We start from the raw sequence: 19,981 nt of genomic DNA on the forward strand, positions 1-19,981 counted from the left end.
TATAGCTGGCATATCTCAAGAAATATGTGCAATAATTCCGATTATTTGTAGCACAAACCAACCTAAGTATTTATAAATACATATATAAATATATATTTTTCATTATTATTATTACTGAACTTTATATATATATATATATATATATTTAGCTTGTAAAGACACACATTATAGGCCTATATTATGCATATTTCCAGGGCATTAAGATGCTGAAGCTAAATTAAATTAAAGTTTTAAAATGTGTACGTAAAAGTTTTGTCCAATAGTCTAAAATATAAAAAATATATGCATGTTAGGTTTTAAAGCTTTGTTTTGTTAAGTTAACATTACTGAATGCAACAATTTATATGGAATGTATCCACCTTATTCCTGGGGGCGATATTTTTTCCCCCAGGATGGTACCGCCTTTTTCGCCTCTGATTGGCTAGAAGGGCTCTCCTCCGATTGGTTATTTGATTTGGCTTGAAATTGAAATTGGGTTGATTTGACACAGAATGACCCTTCTCAGAAACTAAAGCTAAAATGCATATCATAAAAACTGAATGTGTTAGCAGCACAATCCAATAATGATGAAGTGATAACATCTCTAATGCCCTAATAACTGTGAACTGTATTGTTACCCTCAGATGAGCTTGATGGGTCGGAAGAGATGGATCGAGATGAGGAGCCGTGCTCTACATTAAAGCCCTCCTGTGATGCCCAAACACAGTGGTCAGACCCAGAGATGGAGGATCACACCTACTCAAAAGGGCCAACCATCACCTGCAGAGCGAGCACTACACCATCCCCAGATTTATCATGCCCTGTTGCAGATAGTGTTTTGAAGAGTGATGCAGACTGACTCCCTCTTGTATACAGGGATTCCACTCATTGCGTTTCACACCCTTGTAACCTGCCTACAACCATTTGCTCCCACTTCTTCATCCATGCCTGTTGTGGACCAAATCCTAATGACCTTAATGAAACTAAGGCTAACTTTGTCATGGCTGATTTAGCACGATGATTTAAAGCGTCGCAAGGTCAGGTCAGCAAGACTGTTGGAATCTGGATAGACATAATGTCTGAACACACCAAGGATCTTGTTATCTGGTTGCCTCGTGAAAAAATAAAAAAGCTATGTTGCCCGAAGCTTTTAAAGAACACTTTTCAAACACAACCTGCATGTGTAATTGACTGCGCAGAGACTGTCTTACAGAAAGCCAAAAACCTGGACTCTAGAAGTGAATCATACAGCCACTACTATTATGGCAAGCCCTTTTAACATTTAAAAGCTAAGTTTGACTATCCGGAATTAACATTGCAGATATCAACAATGTCTTTCTGACTAGTCGTAATTACATTTTGGATAGTTGGAATTGTCATTCAAGAAATCTGTAACGTAATTGTGACTAGTCGAAACGACAGATAGAGATACATGTAATTCAGTTTTGACTTGGCAGAATGAAAGTTAAAGATATCTCAAACATCATTATGACTATGACTAGTGCAAATTATTGTGCATGACATTGTTCTATTTTAGATATCCATAAATAAGTAATTTCCCCTCCCTGCCATAATCAAGGAAGAAGTGGGTTAATTTCCTTATTTCTATGAATGGAAGAAGAAAGAAGCAGTCATGGCGTTGCCTGTAATCGAAAAAAACACCAGAAAATGTTTTTTTACATACAAATAAAAAACAATTATATACAATATTTCATATACAAAAAAAAAAAAATAGAAAATGTTGCAATGCTATGTTTATGATCATGCTTAAAATTACGTAGGTTATTGTTGACGTAAGATTTATGCGTGAAAGAGATTCACACTAATTCACTTTAATAAAGATGCTGACATGCATGCTATTCTTGCCATGAAAGTACAATAACATTAACTTCCTTAGATGAGAAAAAAAAGTTCTTAGTTCAGATTAGTTTTTTTTTTTTTTTTAAACAGTATCTAACAGCATTAAAAAAACAATTAAAAACTCCTTCGCCCTCTGGTTGCTCCGACATGGTGCTAATCAGTGCTAATTAAGTTAACAGTTAACAGGTGCTATGTGATTTGATGATTTGAACAACATGCTCTGCTCCCGCCTAAAGTGTGATGCGGGCCTAATTTGCATACAGAAATCTGCAACGTCATTTGGCCAAGTCAAAACTCTAATTCAAGATATCTGTAATTATGTGAATTAAGGTGAATTAAAGGTGAATTAAAGATATCTTATGTGAAACTGGAATTTCAACAAGTAAGAAATCAATTCTTGATATCAACAATTGATTTTGAATGGCAGCCTATGGTGACATTTCACTAGTGAAAATACAATTACAGATATCAAGAGTTATAGTTTTTACTATATCATTCGTTTCATCATTGTTACTAGTGAAAACGTAATTCCTTATATCAAAAATTGCCATTGTTACTATTAGAAATCTAATTCCTGATATCAATAAATATAATTTTAACTAGTGAAAATTTAGTTGTTATCAAGAATTCATATCCTGCGAATGATTAAAAGTCAAAACGGCTTGCCTATTGCCATTCCCAGGATATAAATTGTTAATATCAAGAATTATAGTTTTTTCTAGTTGAAATTCAAATGTTAATATCAAGAATTATAGTTTTTACTAGTTAAAATTAAATTGTTTATATCAAGAATGAACATTTTTACTAGTTGAAATGTAATTCCTGATATCAAAAATGGCCATTGTTACTAGTAGAAACATTATTCCTGATATCAAGAATGATCATTTTAACTAGTGAAAATTGAATCGTTGATATCAAGGATTCATATCCCGGAAATGAATAAAAGTTAAAACGGCTTGCCATAGGTTTCACAATCAGGGATTTGCTGGAGGAGCGTAGAGTGAACTTAATCATTCCAGCATTCAGTACTCTTGATGTTTGTGGTGTGTACCACAACACCTGGTTATAACACCTGGTATCTGCTCACTGTATTTTTCAAAAGAGCCAGGTATTTAGGGCAGAGCTTCAATTTCATTGCAACAAAATCATCCACTAATCTTGGAAGATTATGTGGAAGAAATTAATGAAAAGAATGCAATTAAACAATGAGTTAAGGGACATTTTATTCCGGGAACAAGAAAGAACTATATACAATAAAGCACAGCATAAAAATGAACAATAAATAAAATAATGTCAACAAGAACAAAACGTTTGTTTTTTTTGGGCCCGCCACCACCCCCCCTCTTCGGGGGACAACTTTTTTTTTTAATAAAGCAAAGTATATACACAATATGTTACAATACAGACAATAGATACAAAGAACAGTAGTAAGAACAAAACTGATGAACTGGCAAAGACTATGAAAAAGAAAGAAGAAGTGGAATGAGTAAGAGGAGAAATTAAAATAGCAGCAGTTAAAAGAACATGTCAACTACAGAGCCTTAAAGGAACACTCCACCGTTTTTTGAAATAGGGCTTATTCACCTTCTTTCCTACATTTAGGTAGGTGGGCAAATGCATTTTTGTCTCAGTGCATGCATTGTTTTAGTTTGACAGGGTCGGCGCTAGCTTAGCTTAGCATAATGAATGGAATCCTTTGTTGCCAGCTAGCATGTCCTGAGTAAAAGTGATTTAAAAAATTAAAAAAACCCACCTAATTACTTCTTGTGGCCTGCGTATTCACAACAAGTACAAATAGCGATGCAGATTAACACTAGACGATTTCCTATGCAGATATTGACTTGGGACTATATTAGGGGGAAGCACAGGTGAAGCACTGCTACTTGGGCGCAGAGATATCACGCCCAAGTAGCAGTGCTTCGCCTGTGCTTCCCCCTAATATAGTCCTTAATATACAAGTCAATATCTGCCTAGGAAATCGCCTAGTGTTAATCTGCATCACTATTTGTACTTGTTGTGAATACGCAGGCCACAAGAAGTAATTAGGTGGGTTTTTTAAATTTTTTATATCACTTTTACTCAGGACATGCTAGCTGACAACAAAGGATTCCATTCATTGTGCTAAGCTAAGCTAGCGCCGACCCTGTCAAACTAAAACAATGCATGCACTGAGACAAAAATGCATTTGCCCACCTATCTAAATGTAGGAAAGAAAGTGAATAAGCCCTATTTCAAAAAACGGTGGAGTGTTCCTTTAAACAAGAACAAAACTTTTTTTTTTTTGGACCCGCCACCACCCCCCCTCTTCGGGGGACAACTAAAAAAAAAAAAAAAATTAAAGTATATACACAATATGTTACAATACAGACAATAGATACAAAACTGATGAACTGGCAGAGACTATGAAAAAGAAAGAAGAAGTGGAATGAGTAAGAGGAGAAATGAAAATAGCAGCAGTTAAAAGAACATGTCACCTACAGAGCCTTAAACAAGAACACACAAATTAAGCACTGAAGACGGGAGCGGTCTGTCCAAATGCTGCAGTCTATGCTTACACCCTGGGAGACGTCCGTGTGCTCGTCTTCACTTTCCTCACCAACCGGCTCATCATCATCCTCACTTGTGCCAGACACAGATAAAACAATATAACAAATCTCTTGAACAAATTGCATTTTCATGTTTTTAAGACATTTAAAAATCTTTGCACTTTCAATATTAAATATAAACGCAGATATCCATCTCACCATCATCTGCTTCATTAGCTTCCTCTTCGTCCCTGGCAGCATGTTGGGCATCTCCCCATGACAGGATCTTATTAGGCCAAAATATCTGGCATATTCATTTTCCTCCTCCTTTTGGCCACTTTCATCATAAGAACTTTGAGTCAGAATGAGCTGGTGAGTAAAAAAAAAAAAAAAGTCTAACTCTTTTAACATTAAGAACTCAGAAACAGCTATGTACAGCCAAAACATACATTGTGGAGGTGTGTGTGACCGTACAGCATGTCTGTCCTCCTCTGGTCCAGCATCTCAGCAGGTCAAATCACTGGAAAACAGAAATAAGTCAGTGGCCTCTGCTTCTTATTCAAGAAATATTCTGCTTCATATTCAATAAATTATTTTAAGATCTACATCTGTAAAACAAAAACATGGATGTGACATTTTATAGAGATGCAAAAAAAAGATTCATCTCATCTGGGACGGCGCCAAGTTGACCCGGTTATAGGCTTCCAGTCTAAACATCCATGTTGTACCCATGGCAATGATATGGGGGGTAAATGTATGTCAAGTCCAAGTCGAAGCCAATCCTCCTGGTTCCTGTTTTTAATTTGCAACAACATTTTTTATTATTAAATTATAATTAATCAGCCACTTGATCCCTGCGTAATGTCGCTGTGTTCGTCAGTAACAATAACACTCACCAGCCACTTATGGATTTGTGTTTTGAATCAAGGAATCTCACATTCTCAATGTTGTTCCAGGCGACCCTCCAGTCGCCTGGAACACATGCTTCTGTACTCATTATAAGTGCCTGTTGGATTAATTATTGACAAACTACATGTCAAAAATTAAGAAACATTGCATTTTTTAAGAAACGTTGCCTAGTTTAATGTGACCTGGCTGTTGAACGCACACCTCCACAGGTTCTGATTGGACTGGGAGGTGAAAATCCAGACTTGTTTGAGCCGAGAGAATCAGTTTCTGTCTGTACTTGACCATGTCACATGGAGGCATAACACCACTAAGTTCCAAACTGTCGTTTATCTTCTTCAACATTTAAACCTCTCCTTACCCTTCACCTGCACGATATACAGACCCTTTCCAAAAAATGAGAATATCAAAAGTTTATTTATTTCCATAATTCCATTCAAAACGTTAAACTTCCATAGATTATAGATTCAGGGCCCACAACTTAAACGATTTCAAGTATTTAGTTGTTTATTTGTACATAATTTGGGCTTCCAGCTCATAAAACCCACGAAAACAGGATTTCCAAAAATTTGAATATTACATGAAATCACACAGTGATACCATGGTCACTGAACCAGGTTTTGGTTATTTTGGCAGTGTGGGCAGGTGCAAATCCTGCTGGAAAATGAAGGAAGCATGAAGTGCTCTGGACATGTCCTGGTAGACGGCTGCGTTGACTCTGGATTTAATAAAGCACAGTGGACCAAAGTCCTCTTTTCTGATGAGAGCAAATTTTGCATCTCATTTGGAAACCAAGGTCCCAGAGTCTGGAGGAAGAATGGAGAGGCACACAATCCAAGATGCTTGAAGTCCAGTGTGAAGTTTCCACAGTCTGTGTTGGTTTGGGGAGCCATGTCATCGGCTGGTGTTGGTCCACTGTGCTGTCCACTCAACGCAGCCGTCTACCAGGACATTTCCAGAGCACTTCATGCTTCCTTCAGCAGACAAGCTTTATGGAGATGCTGACTTCATTTTCCAGCAGGATTTGCACATGCCCACACTGCCAAAATAACCAAAACCTGGTTCAATGACCATGGTATCACTGTGTAATTACTGTGTGATTTCATGTAATATTCAAATTTTTTGAAATCCTGTTTTCGTGGGTTTTATGAGCTGGAAGCCCAAATTATGTACAAACAGAGATGGGCAATATTTGAAATTCATGTATTTGAAATACGTATTTAATTACTTTTGAGTATTTTGTAATTTGTATTTTCCTTAACAAAAATAAATGAAATGTAATTTGTAATTAAATACTTCGAGAGACAGTAATTAAGTTGGCTTGGAAGAGCCAACATACTGATATTGTACTTTTGTAAGTTTGTCTCGACGAACTTTTGCATCTAGTTATTATTATTATTCTTAGCCAAAATTTCTCCACAATCTCCTCCTAAACTGTTCAAGCTACAACCACTAAACTCAGACTAGACCTTCAAACTGTTCTGACTCGAGTTGCTTGATCTATTTAGACTGATCAGACTTGCTGTTTTCCTAAAATTGCTGATCAAAACTTGGAAAAATCCCATAGACTTTCATTGTGGAATGTTCAAATTGAGCCAAGACTATTCAAACTTCAACTATATAACTCCAAACTAAATACATTTACATGGCTCATTAGACTCCATCAGCTGCCATTCTATCTATCTATCTATCTATTTATCTTATATTTCTTTCTTTCTTTCTCGCTTTCTTTCTTTCTTTCTTTCTTTCTCGCTCTTTTTCTTTCTTTCTTTCTTACCTATCTATCTATCTTATATTTCTTTCTTTCTCTCTTTCATTCTAACTCTAAACTAAATTTTTTTAATTGTTATAAAAGGATCGAGAAAGACAAAATCAAGTAATAATGTAATACTTCAAACTTCTTTAAACTTCTCGTCCAAACTTTTCCAAGCCAACTTAAAGTTTGTCTCGACGAACTTTCACATCTAGTTTATATTTAAAATACTAAAATACTTTTAAAAATATATAATTTTATTTCGCATATATTAACTTTCATCACCAGGCTTAAAGAGATAGTTCACCCAAAAATGAAAATTTTCCCATGATTTACTCACCCTGAAGCCATGCTAAGTGTATATGACTTTCATCTTTCAGACGAATACAATCAGAGTTATATTAAAGGGTTAGTTCACCCAAAAATGAAAATTCTGTCAGTAATTACTCACCCTCATGTTGTTCCAACCGCGTAAGACCTTCGTTCATCTTCGGAACACAAATTAAGATATTTTTGATGAAATCTGAGAGCTGATCACTTCTCCATAGGCTGCTAGGTGGCCCAAACTTGCTGGCCCAGAAAAGTTATTAAAGAGATCGTTAATATAGTCCAAGTGACTACAGTGGCTCAATCTTAAGTATATCAAGCGACGAGAATACTTTTTGTGCGCAAAAACAAACAAAAATAACAACTTTATTCCACTAGTATTCTCGTCGCTTGATATACTTAAGATTGAGCCACTGTAGTAATCTCTTTAAGAGTAATCTCTTTAATAACTTTTCTGGGCCAGCAAGTTTGGGCCACCTAGCAGCCTATGGAGAGTGACCCAGCACTCAGATTTCATCAAAAATATCTTAATTTGTGTTCCGAAGATGAACGAAGGTCTTACGCGGTTGGAACAACATGAGGGTGAGTAATTACTGACAGAATTTTCATTTTTGGGTAAACTAACCCTTTAAAAATGTCCTGGCTCTTCCAAGCTTTATAATGGCAGTGAATGGACGTTTCTGTTTTGAAGTCCATCAAAGCAAATCTATCCATCATAAAAGTGCTCCACAGGATCCGGGGGTTAATAAAGGCCTTCTGAAGCGAAGCGATGCGTTCGTGTAAGAAAAATATCCATATTTAAAACTTTAACGACTAAAATAACTAGCTTCTGGCAGACGGCTGTACACATCGATTTACGGCGAAAGAGTATCACTTGACCCGACGCATGACGCAATGATGAACGCGGAAGCGCAGAGGATAGAGCAAAACAAAACACCAGTCACAAACTAGATGCGAAAGTTCGTCGAGACAAACTTTAAATTGGCTTGGAAAAGTTTGGATGAGAAGTTTAAAGTAGTTTGAAGTATTACATTATTACTTGATTTTGTCATTCTCGATCCTTTTATAACAATTAAAAATATGTTGTTGCCGTCACATGAAAAACGATCAAAGAAATATTAGAATGGAAAATGAGTCTCGATGGATTAGAAATAGTACATAGAATGGCAGCTAATGAGCCTCTCCAACTGTCAAAATTTTAATTTAGTTTAGAGTTAGAATGAAAGAGAGAAAGAAAGAAATATAAGATAGATAGATAGATAGATAGATAGGTTAGGAAAAAAGAAAGAAAGAAAGAAAGAAAGAAAGAAAGAAAGAAAGAAAGAAAGAAAGAAAGAAAGAAAGAAAGAAAGAAAGAAAGAAAAAGAGCGAGAAAGAAAGAAAGAAAGAAAAAGAGCGAGAAAGAAAGAAAGAAAGAAAGAAAGAAAGAAAGAAAGAAAGAAAGAAAGAAAGAAAGAAAAAGAGCGGAAAGAAAGAAAGAAAGAAAAAGAGCGAGAAAGAAAGAAAGAAAGAAAGAAAGAAAGAAAGAAAAAGCGAGAAAGAAAGAAAGAAAGAAAGAAAGAAAGAAAGAAAGAAAGAGCGAGAAAGAAAGAAAGAAATATAAGATAGATAGATAGATAGATAGAATGGCAGCTGATGGAGTCTAATGAGCCATGTAAATGTATTTAGTTTGGAGTTATATAGCTGAAGTTTGAATAGTCTTGGCTCAATTTGAACATTCCACAATGAAAATCTATGGGATTTTTCCAAGTTTTGATCAGCAATTTTAGGAAAACAGCAAGTCTGATCAGTCTAAATAGATCAAGCAACTCGAGTCAGAACAGTTTGAAGGTCTAGTCTGAGTTTAGTGGTTGTAGCTTGAACAGTTTAGGAGGAGATTGTGGAGAAATTTTGGCTAAGAATAATAATAATAATAATAATAATAATAATAAGCTTAAGTACAATATCAGTATGTTGGCTTTTCCAAGCCAACTTAATTAGAAGTCTAAAACAATTTTTTTTAAAGAGAAATGTGGGAGGAGCTTGAGTTTGTTGGCCAGTCCTGTTTGTTTAAACCGCGAGAGGCGTCAAAGCTTACGCCACTCCTACATCCTACGTCATACATCGTCAAGTGTTACTCTTGTGGCGCAAGTTGACTTGCGTTGGCCGTCTGCCGGAAGCTAGTTATTTTAGTCGATAAAGTTTTAAATATGGATATTTTTCTTACACAAAATTATGGATACATGCACTTTTATGATGGATAGACGCACTTTTATGATGGATAGACGCACTTTTATGATGGAATAAACTTTTCCATGATATTCAAATTTTTTGGAAAGGGTCTGTACATCTCCCCTGAGGCTCAGCTTGGCCTTCTTGCTGTCCTCCAGTCGAGACCTAGATGAAGACTAAGATGGAAAAAGATTACAGTTTTGGCATCAGACATGAAAATAAATTAAACTGATTTCCTATTGATGTGCAAATAGGAAATCAGTTTAAAGGCCGGCTTATGTTTTAAGATTAAAATAAAAATCTGCGTGGTTGCGCTGCTTCTCTCTCTCCGCAGGGTCTGGGCTGTCTGTATCCAGAAGCCCTGATCGCTTCCTTGTGGTTAACATGGCGTGACATCACTTCATCTGATGATACAAACAGACACATATCCATTAATTCTCCATTCCATCAGGAAAACATCGAACTCTTCTGATTAAAGGAAAAACTAAAAATTCATTCGAGTTAAATGCGTTACCTTTGAAGTCAGCAAGTTTCTTGATCGCCCAGCTGTAGGTTTCCTCATCATGGTAATCAGCCTGCTTAAACGTCTCCCCCAGCTGAGACAGTTCCTTAATCAACGTGAAGAGCTGAGGGGAGTCTTCCTCTTCCTGTCAATATTCAAACACAAGCTTTCATCACACCTATAATAAGAAGGTGTATGATCCACAGCATCTAAAAGGAGCAAACCAATTGCCTGTCTAATTTTTTATCAATATTTATCTTTATAAAGCATGAATATGTTGATGACAAATACAGCCTTTATAAACATAAAAAAATATTCTAAAATAAAAATTATTTGAGGTGTAATTGATTTTTTTGTTGTTGAGATGGCAGTTTAGTTTTTTAGGACGTGTGCAGCACACTTGTAAGTAGACAGATGGTCACAAAATATACTTCTAAAAAGTATAACATTGAAGTATTTGTCATAAAAATGTCATCAAGCATGCATTTTTAAAGTGGAGTAAGTAGTAGGAAAAGATATGTTTTTACATTCTGTTCAGAGAGCAGTTTGAGGTCATCTCTCGGAGGGGAGTTACCCACCTCCAAAACCTCATCAGTGATGTCCGGCTGGTTGATGGCGTTGATATTGGGGCGGATTCCCTTCGTCAAAGCATTAGGATCCACGGCCAGTTCCTTCACTCTAAATGCACAAATTGACAGCATTTATGATGATGTTTTAGAGTAACCATGCTGATCTAAATGACCTAATCTGGGTACTTACTACATAGAACAATTATTAAAAAAAGTGTAACCTGATGTCACACTGTATACTCTTACCTTATTTAAAACAGAACCTTACATTTTTTAGTACAAAAATCTAAAGCTTTATACTTTTAACAAGCATGATACAAAAGTTAGTTTTTTAAGTTAGCCAAAAGTTAGCCAACTGTTTATGGTGTCATCTCATTTTTTCAAATTATGTACAGTGTTTATGTGCATTAATATTAATATAGGTGTTATAACTAAAGGAGAAGGAAGGACAGAAGCACCACAGAAATGCCAGACATTGCCAGGGTTAGAGAAATTAAATGACAGCAGATCATCAGAGGGAAAATTAAAAATGTTTACACCAAGCACATGGTTTAGTGTGAGGTTTAGTAACTAATGGTTTAGTGTGAGACGTGAGTGCAGCCAATGTGTCTAAAAATGAAACAGACAGTGGTTATACACATTGCTGTGTATGAATATTTATTTTCCATGCATCAGTTAAAAGCCAACATGGGATGTTGGTTACAACTGAGCAGTGCTGGGGAAGCTACTTTGAAATTGTCAGACAAGCTACATGACTTTAATTATAATAGGCTAAATCTATTGGATTATATTATTTTGAATCAGAACAGTATTATTTCTGAGAAGTATTTACTGTTAAAAAATTACACTAACAACTAATAAATCACCATCAACACATGGATAAACAGAATTTAACTTCAATATATTGATACAAACAAGCTGTAAAATTCTATGTAGATACTACTGAGTGGGTCAAATTAATCAGTAAATCTCTTTTTTTGTTAAAGTAGTCACTAAAATGAACAATCTGATCTAAGGTTCTCACGAAACAAAAATTATAGTAGTTGTCATCGATACTGTGAACTGTGACAATACTTGATACCAATTTTAGGGTAGTGATACTTTTGACATCCCTAGGCAGAACACAGTGATTTGATAAAATTATTCATTTGTAATCATTTGAGTGCTCAACTAATTATGGTTTTGAGTTTTAGTTATAAGACTGCAATACAATACAACTAAAAAAAGAATGATTTAGGGGTTTGTTTGTCATTCTCCGCTACTTGAGATGGAAAAAATGCTTGTTCATGAAAAAGCCAAATTTTTGAAAACAGTTTGGCAACTATTATGCTACTGATAAATTAAGTTAATTACTTATCACTATTATTATTTTAGTTACTCCCCAACACTGCTGGAGTGTATCTGACTGAGAACGTACTCATAGGTAGGAGCGGGTTCAGAGCGACTACCTATGTCAGAGCGACATTTTTCGTGATATTTAAAATATCTTCAAAATGGTTGAAAAAGAAAAAAACAGAAAAAGAAAAAAACACAGAGCCATGTTCTCACCTGTCTGCAAATTTCAGAGTGTCCAGCGTGCTCTGACTGGAAGCCATACCAGGAGAGATGGTGACGATCTGAGCAGGAAACAGACACAATTAGAGCTGTGCAACTCCCAATCCCAATGTTTTAGAAAGAGGGCTTAATCAAACTTACCATACATGTCCTGGAGTTTTCACCTACTAATGACTTTTTGAGGATCCGTGTCAGCAAGCTATCTCTGAATGGGGCGTGAGGCGCTTTATGGTTCATAGCTCTGATACATTCCTAATATTTGGGACATGCAAGATCACAATGATTAAATTAAATTCAAAATGGCACCTCTTGACCAAAAGATTGCCAACCCATGCTCTAGAGTTTGCTCTGGTTTTTAGGCGCTAACCTTTAGAGTCAAAAGACTACTGTTGATTTTGGCTCCCTCATTCTGAGTCTGCCCATTAGCGGTGCACGTGTCCGCTGCACGCTCGTTACCCGCCAGATCAGTGAGTGACAATTTGCCATGCAACTTGCCCTTGCTTCGTAATATGATGTCAAAGATGGCGTGGCTCCGGGACGAGTGGGCATTTACTGCGTTCTGACCTATAGCCCTGAAATGGTAAATAGAAAGGAAATTCAGGACCAATTACACACCAAAGGTCATGAATCGTATTTTGGAAATGATTTAGAGATATTCATATTTTAGAATTCAGTGTACATGTTAATTGCTTTACCCAGCGAGTATTACCTGCAGCTGTTTCCCATTCCAATGAGTTTGAGGATGTCCTCAGTGCATTTGACCTCACGTTCCCGAAGCCCAACAACGTGCGCCTGCTTCTTTCTATCGTCTAGCACACACAGCTTAGCCTTCTGATTCAACAGATCAAATACCTAAGAAGACAAAGACTTTAAGCTAATTGTCCTTTTTAAAAAATAGGCTTTAGTTCACATCACAGCCATGAGTCATCAGTTTTCTGCTATCTATCTAGCAAATGCATTCAGTTCCTAAAATTGTACACATTTTCAATTAACGGAAAGCGAATGTAACTCAGAGCCACTTGCCTTCTCATTGTAAATTTCAGAGAACGCTGCGTAAACCTGAAGATCCAGCTTCTTATATTCTGGTTTCTTCAGCATGAGAAAGACATCTTCAGCTGTGTGCACGACACAAATATAAATGAGTTGTTTGAATGAAATTACAAGATAAATAAATTACAGGACCAAATAAACATCAATTACCAGCTAATGCATAGATTCCTTTGGAGCAATCCTGGTTCTTTCCTGAAAAATCTCCACCCATGGTCTAAAACAAAAAGCAATTGATGAGCTTTGTGTCCAATTATTCTAATATATATATATATATATATATATAAAATGAGCAGTACAGGTATTTGTGGTATTTTTTATAGCAACTATCCAAAAAGGATTTTTAAAAATCTCAATTATATTAAATAAACACTTCTTACATGAGTTTTTCCACTTCCTGTTTGGCCATAAGCAAAGCATGTGGCCATTCCTCCTTCAAATATGGTTTCCACAAGAGGTCTTGCAGTAGACCTTTGGAGAGAGCAGATAGAAGTTATTTTCCTCTGACAATGATCAATTATATTGAGAAATATTCTTGTTTAAGGAGCAATAAATGATCCTGTACCTGTAAACCATTTCATTTGTTGCGCTGTCATCAAAGGCATGATCGAAGCAGAATGTATGGTTCTCTAAGAACGGAGTCAGGTCCACCTTCTGTTTTGGTTCATGAACCATGACAACATCTTCACTTGGAATAGTGATCACATCTATGTCCTTTACTTTCAACTCTACAACACAAATGAGAAATAAATGACAAAATACATAAGCCAATCAAAAATTTTAAAAAGGTATATCTTATTTAAAAAAAATTAAAGTACACCAATTGTCCTATCAGAGGCCTTACCTTTGCCATTGAAGGGTCGTTTCCTAACACTAACAGATATTCGGTGATCTTCAACCTGTCGAAACATGAATTACGTTTTACTCCTCAAAGTAGAAGAGACAAACAAACCAACAAACCCAAGACTGAATTATAAAATATTGCAGGTTATCTTTTTTTCTTATTAATAGATTTTTATAATAATATGAAACATTGTAATTTTGTTTTCAGGAATACTGTTATTATCATCATCATCATTAAAATGTGAATCTCAAATACAGCTTGTCCGGGTTGTATTCCACCCCAAACTCAAATAGAGAACATTTGAGGAATAAATAATCATCATAATAAAAATAAAACAATGAATAATAAATTAAATAATTACCATCATAAAGAAAATATGGAAAAATATAAGATGGTAATATTTGTTTTTTAAATAAAATTTCATATAAGCTCAAAACTATTTTTTTAAATTAAATATTACCCAGATATTTCTTTATTAATACCTACCAAATCTGTCGTGGTTAGTGGTTGATCGCCCAAACTTGCTCTGAAGTCTGAGATCATCTTTCGTTTTTCACAGTTTGGAACCGTTGTATTATTCGCCTTCAAAACAAAAGCACATACACAATAGGAACACCATCAGGTGAAATAATCTATAAGTCAACCTGAGAAACACATTACAATTAAAAGCTTAGAGACAAGGCAGAGATATAATGACAGAAAGATGATAAGACTCACTTGTACTCGCTTCTCTCCCAGATTCTTCTGCAATTTTCCCACTTCCTTCACACAGTTCAACTTCCTCCTTGCTGTTAGAGAGCACAAGGGATTCTCACGATTACAAAGAGCTCAAACACAACATAATCCATTGCTTTGATCACGAGATATTCATCACGAAGTGATGCATTCTTGGCTAAAAAACAAGTCTCTCATCCTTCGAGGAGCAAAGTGTTTTCCAATTTTCCCGGAACCGTGCGTGCTCGTTTTCAAACGTGGAATAGCACAAAATATATATCATCTTAAAGCTTAGAATCTCAGCTTTTTAAAGCATCTAACGTTAACCACTTCGATCAACTCTGAGTCTGAACGATTTCTGACTAGTCGTGCTAAACCGGAGTGTAACTTACCGCCCGCGGAGGCCACCTAGCTCCCAAAATAGTCATTATCATATTTTTCAAAAATATTACCGGTAACTCGATTAACACAAAATTGGTGTCATTTGAAAGTTGCAGATGCAGCTCACATTTAAGTAAGGGAAACTTCCCCAAAAAAGAATTTTTCCCCTATCGTATTTCCTTCCCGAGTTATTGCATGTCAAACAAGAGAAATATGTAAAATCTCTAAAAATGTCTTAGTTTTTTGTTCATAATTACCCAAATCCATCTTGGAGGTAGATGCCATGTCTAATTTATTGGACGATGAGAATAGTCAAATATACGTACTAACAGTAACTACTAAAAACAGTGTTTGAATTCTTCAGGTTTGTTGTTGGTCAACTCAAAACGTCTCCGGTTACTATAGAGACAGAGCGCATTTAGGCCACGCCCACACCGGGGGGGGGGGGGGGCAAACCAACCCTCCCCATTAGTGGTGGGCGATACTGCAAGTAAATACAGGGCCAGTATCGCCGATATCGATTCCGATCATACTTGCCAACCTTGAGACCTCAGAATTAGGGAGATATTCAAAAGGACGGGGGGGGGGGGGGGGGGGGGGGGATGCACGACTACTGATTTCTGCTGGGGGGGGGGGGGGGGGATGCAGGACTACTGATTTCTGCTGGGGGGGGGGGGGGGGGGGGGGATGCAGGACTACTGATTTCTGCTAGTCGATTTCTTATCAAAACAATACTCGAATTACTCGACTACTCGTGGTTCATGCTACTGTAAATCAAAAGACATGAAATAGCTAGATCTTATCAATAAACATTTATTAATTCATAGCCTAATGTAACAATTGCATAAGTAAACTCTCAAAACATTATAATTATGACATTTCATTTTTAAATTTTCATGTAACAGTCTAAAGCTAAATAAATAGCTGTTCTTGCCTTTCATTTCAGACGTCTGCTTAGGGGCCGTTCACATATCGCATCTTTTTCGCGCTCAAGGTGAGTAAGGGGAGGCTGCAGACCTGGAGCCGGTAGATATACGCCCCAAGCAGTTTTACGCCCCTGCTGTTCCTGATGCGTCCAGTAGGGGGAGGCTGTACATTGACACGAATTGATTGAGGTATAATAAATAATCCGCTAAAGTTATTGTTGTTTAGCAATGATGCAACATTTATTATTTATAAACGAATAGCTTGATAGAGCTAGGTAGATATCAATTCATTTATTTATATCAATGGATAGGTCTATCATTTATTTCGAGAGACAAAAAGTTCTGGACGGTCAGGTTGATGTTCTGTCTGGCTTAAATTTATAAGTTATAGCTTACCACGTGTAAGTTTAGCTGCCCCTAGTCTTCTCTACTCACTTTCAAAATTAATTTTCTTTTGAATGTTCTTTTGTTGCCCGTCTTTATCTTGCCTCTTCTGGTAAGACTCCTTTACTCCTTTCTGGTTTGAGTTGTTTCTTATAAAATGAGATCTAACTATCTCATTTATATCTAAATATACATTTTTCTTAAAATAGCGTACTGATCTGGATTAAAATGTAGGCTGTGTGCATTTAACATGATGCATCCCAGTGTGTTTGCTTTAGCTATGGAAATCTCTCTCTCTCTCTCTCTCTCTCTCTCTCTCTCTCTCTCTCTCTCTCTCTCTCTCGAAACTTTTATAAACTATAAACACCCATCTCTTTTTTAACTGCATTCCAAACCAATAGCTTCTCTAGTAAATAAATGACTTACAGAGACATACAAGGACATGTTTTTAATGTCATTTTTTAAATTTTCTCTGCACAGTCCATCATCAGTGGCCAAAAGAAATCAAAGTGTCTTGACCACCAACAAGTACCTGTGCCATTGTACTTTGAAGATCAGGAGCAAATTGATGCAATCCACACTCATCTGACATAAATTCTGGGCAACACACACACACACACACTGTGACTAGATCAAATTCACCATGGATGTCCTTTTTATATTTTTTTAAAGTTTAGCTTTTTTTAATGAAATACACACATGAAATGCAAATTAAAAAGGCAGTTTGTGTTCTCGTAACACTTTCTTTTATGTGGTCTGTGACTCATGGGGTCAGTGATTCTGCTGGGTCTCCAATAAGTATTATAGTTTATCTCAGTTGCTTTGGTGCATTTCTCAGATCACACCTGAAATCACATCATCTTTCACTTGTGCACATCATAAAAGCAATTTCTCATTTTATACAAATTGCAAATGCTTTGGTACATTCATGCAATTCATAATGTACAACTGTCTGCTGTTTCCTACATTATCAACTCTTTATGTCTTGTTGATCAAAATATAGGCCTATTATACTATTTCTCTGTTGAATTGTCATACTCCTCAAAACATCTAGGCATTAGTTCCTTGCATAAGTCATTAAATGCAAAATGGCTGACTAGTTGTCATAAACTGTTAAGCATGTTTTCAATACATTTCTATTACACTTTATTTTGTAAATGTGTCCTGAATTGATGAATTGCGGAGGTGTATTTAGAATTTCACTAATGAAGGAAAAAATGAATTGATATAATGAATAATGATGAAATGTACAAAAGCAACTGTGATAAAAAATTAAGGATTCAGGAATTTTATACAAAATTTAACAGTGAGTCCTGCTGCTTTTGAATTTGACAAAATAAAATTCACCATGGATGTCCTTTTTACATTTGTTTGTTTAATTTTATTTTAATTTTTTATCAGTGAGCAGAAGCACTTTGACAGGAGGATAGAAAAACAGTTAAAGCAGAGTGGCAAGCCATAGGGGAGTCATCATAATTCATAAATGGTGTTGATAAATAATGTTTTTGTGAACAAAAATATTGTCTCTTTCTTATAAATGGCCCTTGGAATTTTAGAAAAGGGATAAATTGTGTTTGTCTTCATAAAATGCTATGAAGGACACTGTTTTGTAGCTGTATGATGACTAAGTGAATAGTACAGCAGATATTTAATCCAGGATCCATATGATTACACGGTGCTGTATGTCTAATGGGCTAAATATGTTTAATATCTAATTGTAACTTTATATAAATTCACAACAACATATTTCACTCAGTCTCCTGTATAAAAACATACAGTGAATATTCTATTATTATTAATTAGTATTATTATTATTACTATTTATTCAATATTAATGTATTCAATATTCAATTAACTATTCTATAGTAGGTCATATATCATTACTTGTCATCTGATCCAACTATGTGTGTTATTTTTTAATTCATGAAAACAAATAGTCTTCTGTATAGGCTGAGTGAAGCCCAACCTAATATCTAGAGATATTTTAATCCATAGTGCAGTGCAGATTTATACTAAAACGTTTAATATTTAAATGAACAAAAACCACAAATTCGGGCAAAATCTATGAACTGGACGGTTATTATTGTGTAAGTTTTGAGCATCGATTTAATGGTGTTATTTCGCTACTGGACGCATCAGGAACAGCAGGGGCGTAAAACTGCCAGGGGCGTAAAACTGCTAGGGGCGTAGATCTACCGGCTCCAGGTCTGCAGCCTCCCCATATAGGCTCAAGGTCGTTATTTCAACCGTAGGCGCGCGGCCGCGGCGCGCACGCTCATAGCTCATAGCAACGACAGACGCCATGGGAGCGCAAGCGTTTGGTCTGAAACGGCCATAGAAACGGCGCCCAGTGACGGGTGGTGTAGCAATATTGTTGTCCGGGTGGAAATCGGGAGAAATTCGGGAGAAAGGTCGGTCCGGGAGATTTTCGGGAGGGGCTTTGAAATTCGGGAGTCTCCCGGAAAAATCGGGAGGGTTGGCATGTGTGATTCCGATACCAATACTTTTTCATTTTAAAAGCATGCACTTGAACTTGTATGCACTTTCCTGTGCTAGAGCAGTGTGTCATGATTTATGAGGTGAATGCATCATTAATATGCTAAATCTGAATACGTTTTAATGACTACTAGCCTAAATATTTTGTGATTTGTGCTCTCAACTCGCCTGTAATTAGTCAGTGACTTTTACAAAACTACCCTAATTATATTACTAGCCTACTACTAGCCTACTAGTACTAGTCTACTGCAAAAGTTTGGGGTCTGTAAGATTTTTATTTCTCTTCTGCATTTATTTGATAAAAAAATACAGTAAAAACTGTAATATTACAATTTAACATAGGTTTTCTATGTCATAGTAAACTGTAATTTATTCATGTGATCAAAGCTGAATTTTTCGGCATCATTACTCCAGTCATGATGATAATTCATTTTAATATGCTGATTTGCTGCTCAGGAAACATTTCTTATTATTATCAATGTTGAAAAGAGTTTCATATTTTTGTGGAAACCATGATACATTTTATGCAGAATTATTTGATGAACAAAGTTGAAAGAACAGCATTTATGAAGTAGATTTTTATTTTTATTTTTTAACAGTGTAAAACCCTTGACTGTCACTTTTGATCAATTTAATGCATCGATCCTTGTTGAATAAAATATTAATTTAATTTAAAAAATCGTACTGACGTCAACATTTTGAACCGTTATGTACACTTTTGGTTTGTTTATTGCGTTTATAACTCCCGATTGTTTCTCTGTCATCTAAGCAAGGCTTTGTTTCCCAAACGCACTGGTCCTGTGAGCTCAGCGAAGCACCAGCATCGAACGCTCTCTGTGATTGATTGGTTTCGTCTTGTATCCAGATGACTAGGAGAAAAAGTTCTATCCTACACAATTATCCGCTAACATTCGCTTATTTTTCCACTTAGAAGCTTATTTTACGCACTGAATTGCGTGCTAAATTAATAAAAAATTACTGGTAAAAAAACACACATTTGGAT

General features: G+C 36.0%; 1 protein-coding gene and 1 long non-coding RNA gene across 4 annotated transcripts; both read right to left on the bottom strand.

Annotated features, from left to right (window-relative positions):
• Positions 1–3,797: 3,797 nt before the first annotated feature.
• On the bottom strand, positions 3,798–5,269 carry LOC309482124. 2 transcript variants are annotated; one of them, XR_014200202.1, is made up of 4 exons: positions 5,255–5,269; positions 4,839–5,149; positions 4,584–4,733; positions 3,814–4,458 (listed from the first exon to the last, which is right to left on the bottom strand). It is a non-coding gene; the product is annotated as an uncharacterized lncRNA (long non-coding RNA). The 2 variants fall into 2 exon arrangements; XR_014200201.1 differs by lacking the exon at positions 5,255–5,269 and having other exon boundaries at positions 3,798–4,458; positions 4,814–4,942.
• Positions 5,270–9,564: 4,295 nt separating this feature from the next.
• Positions 9,565–15,545, bottom strand: LOC309482042 (kinesin-like protein KIF2A). 2 transcript variants are annotated; one of them, XM_082147244.1, is made up of 15 exons: positions 15,430–15,545; positions 14,795–14,865; positions 14,564–14,659; positions 14,078–14,132; positions 13,799–13,961; positions 13,614–13,704; positions 13,387–13,450; positions 13,210–13,301; positions 12,896–13,038; positions 12,554–12,758; positions 12,328–12,438; positions 12,181–12,248; positions 10,591–10,741; positions 10,076–10,208; positions 9,565–9,965 (listed from the first exon to the last, which is right to left on the bottom strand). In XM_082147244.1, the coding sequence occupies exons 1-15, from the start codon at positions 15,455–15,457 to the stop codon at positions 9,850–9,852; spliced, it is 1,587 nt and encodes a 528-aa protein (XP_082003370.1). In that variant the 5' UTR covers positions 15,458–15,545; the 3' UTR covers positions 9,565–9,849. The 2 variants fall into 2 exon arrangements, with proteins under 2 accessions (XP_082003370.1, XP_082003371.1); XM_082147245.1 differs by having other exon boundaries at positions 10,642–10,741; positions 15,430–15,541.
• Positions 15,546–19,981: the final 4,436 nt, after the last annotated feature.

This window comes from Leuciscus leuciscus (genome assembly GCF_965113295.1).
Source record: "Leuciscus leuciscus genome assembly, chromosome: 19".
Classification (NCBI taxonomy): Eukaryota; Metazoa; Chordata; class Actinopteri; order Cypriniformes; family Leuciscidae; genus Leuciscus; species Leuciscus leuciscus.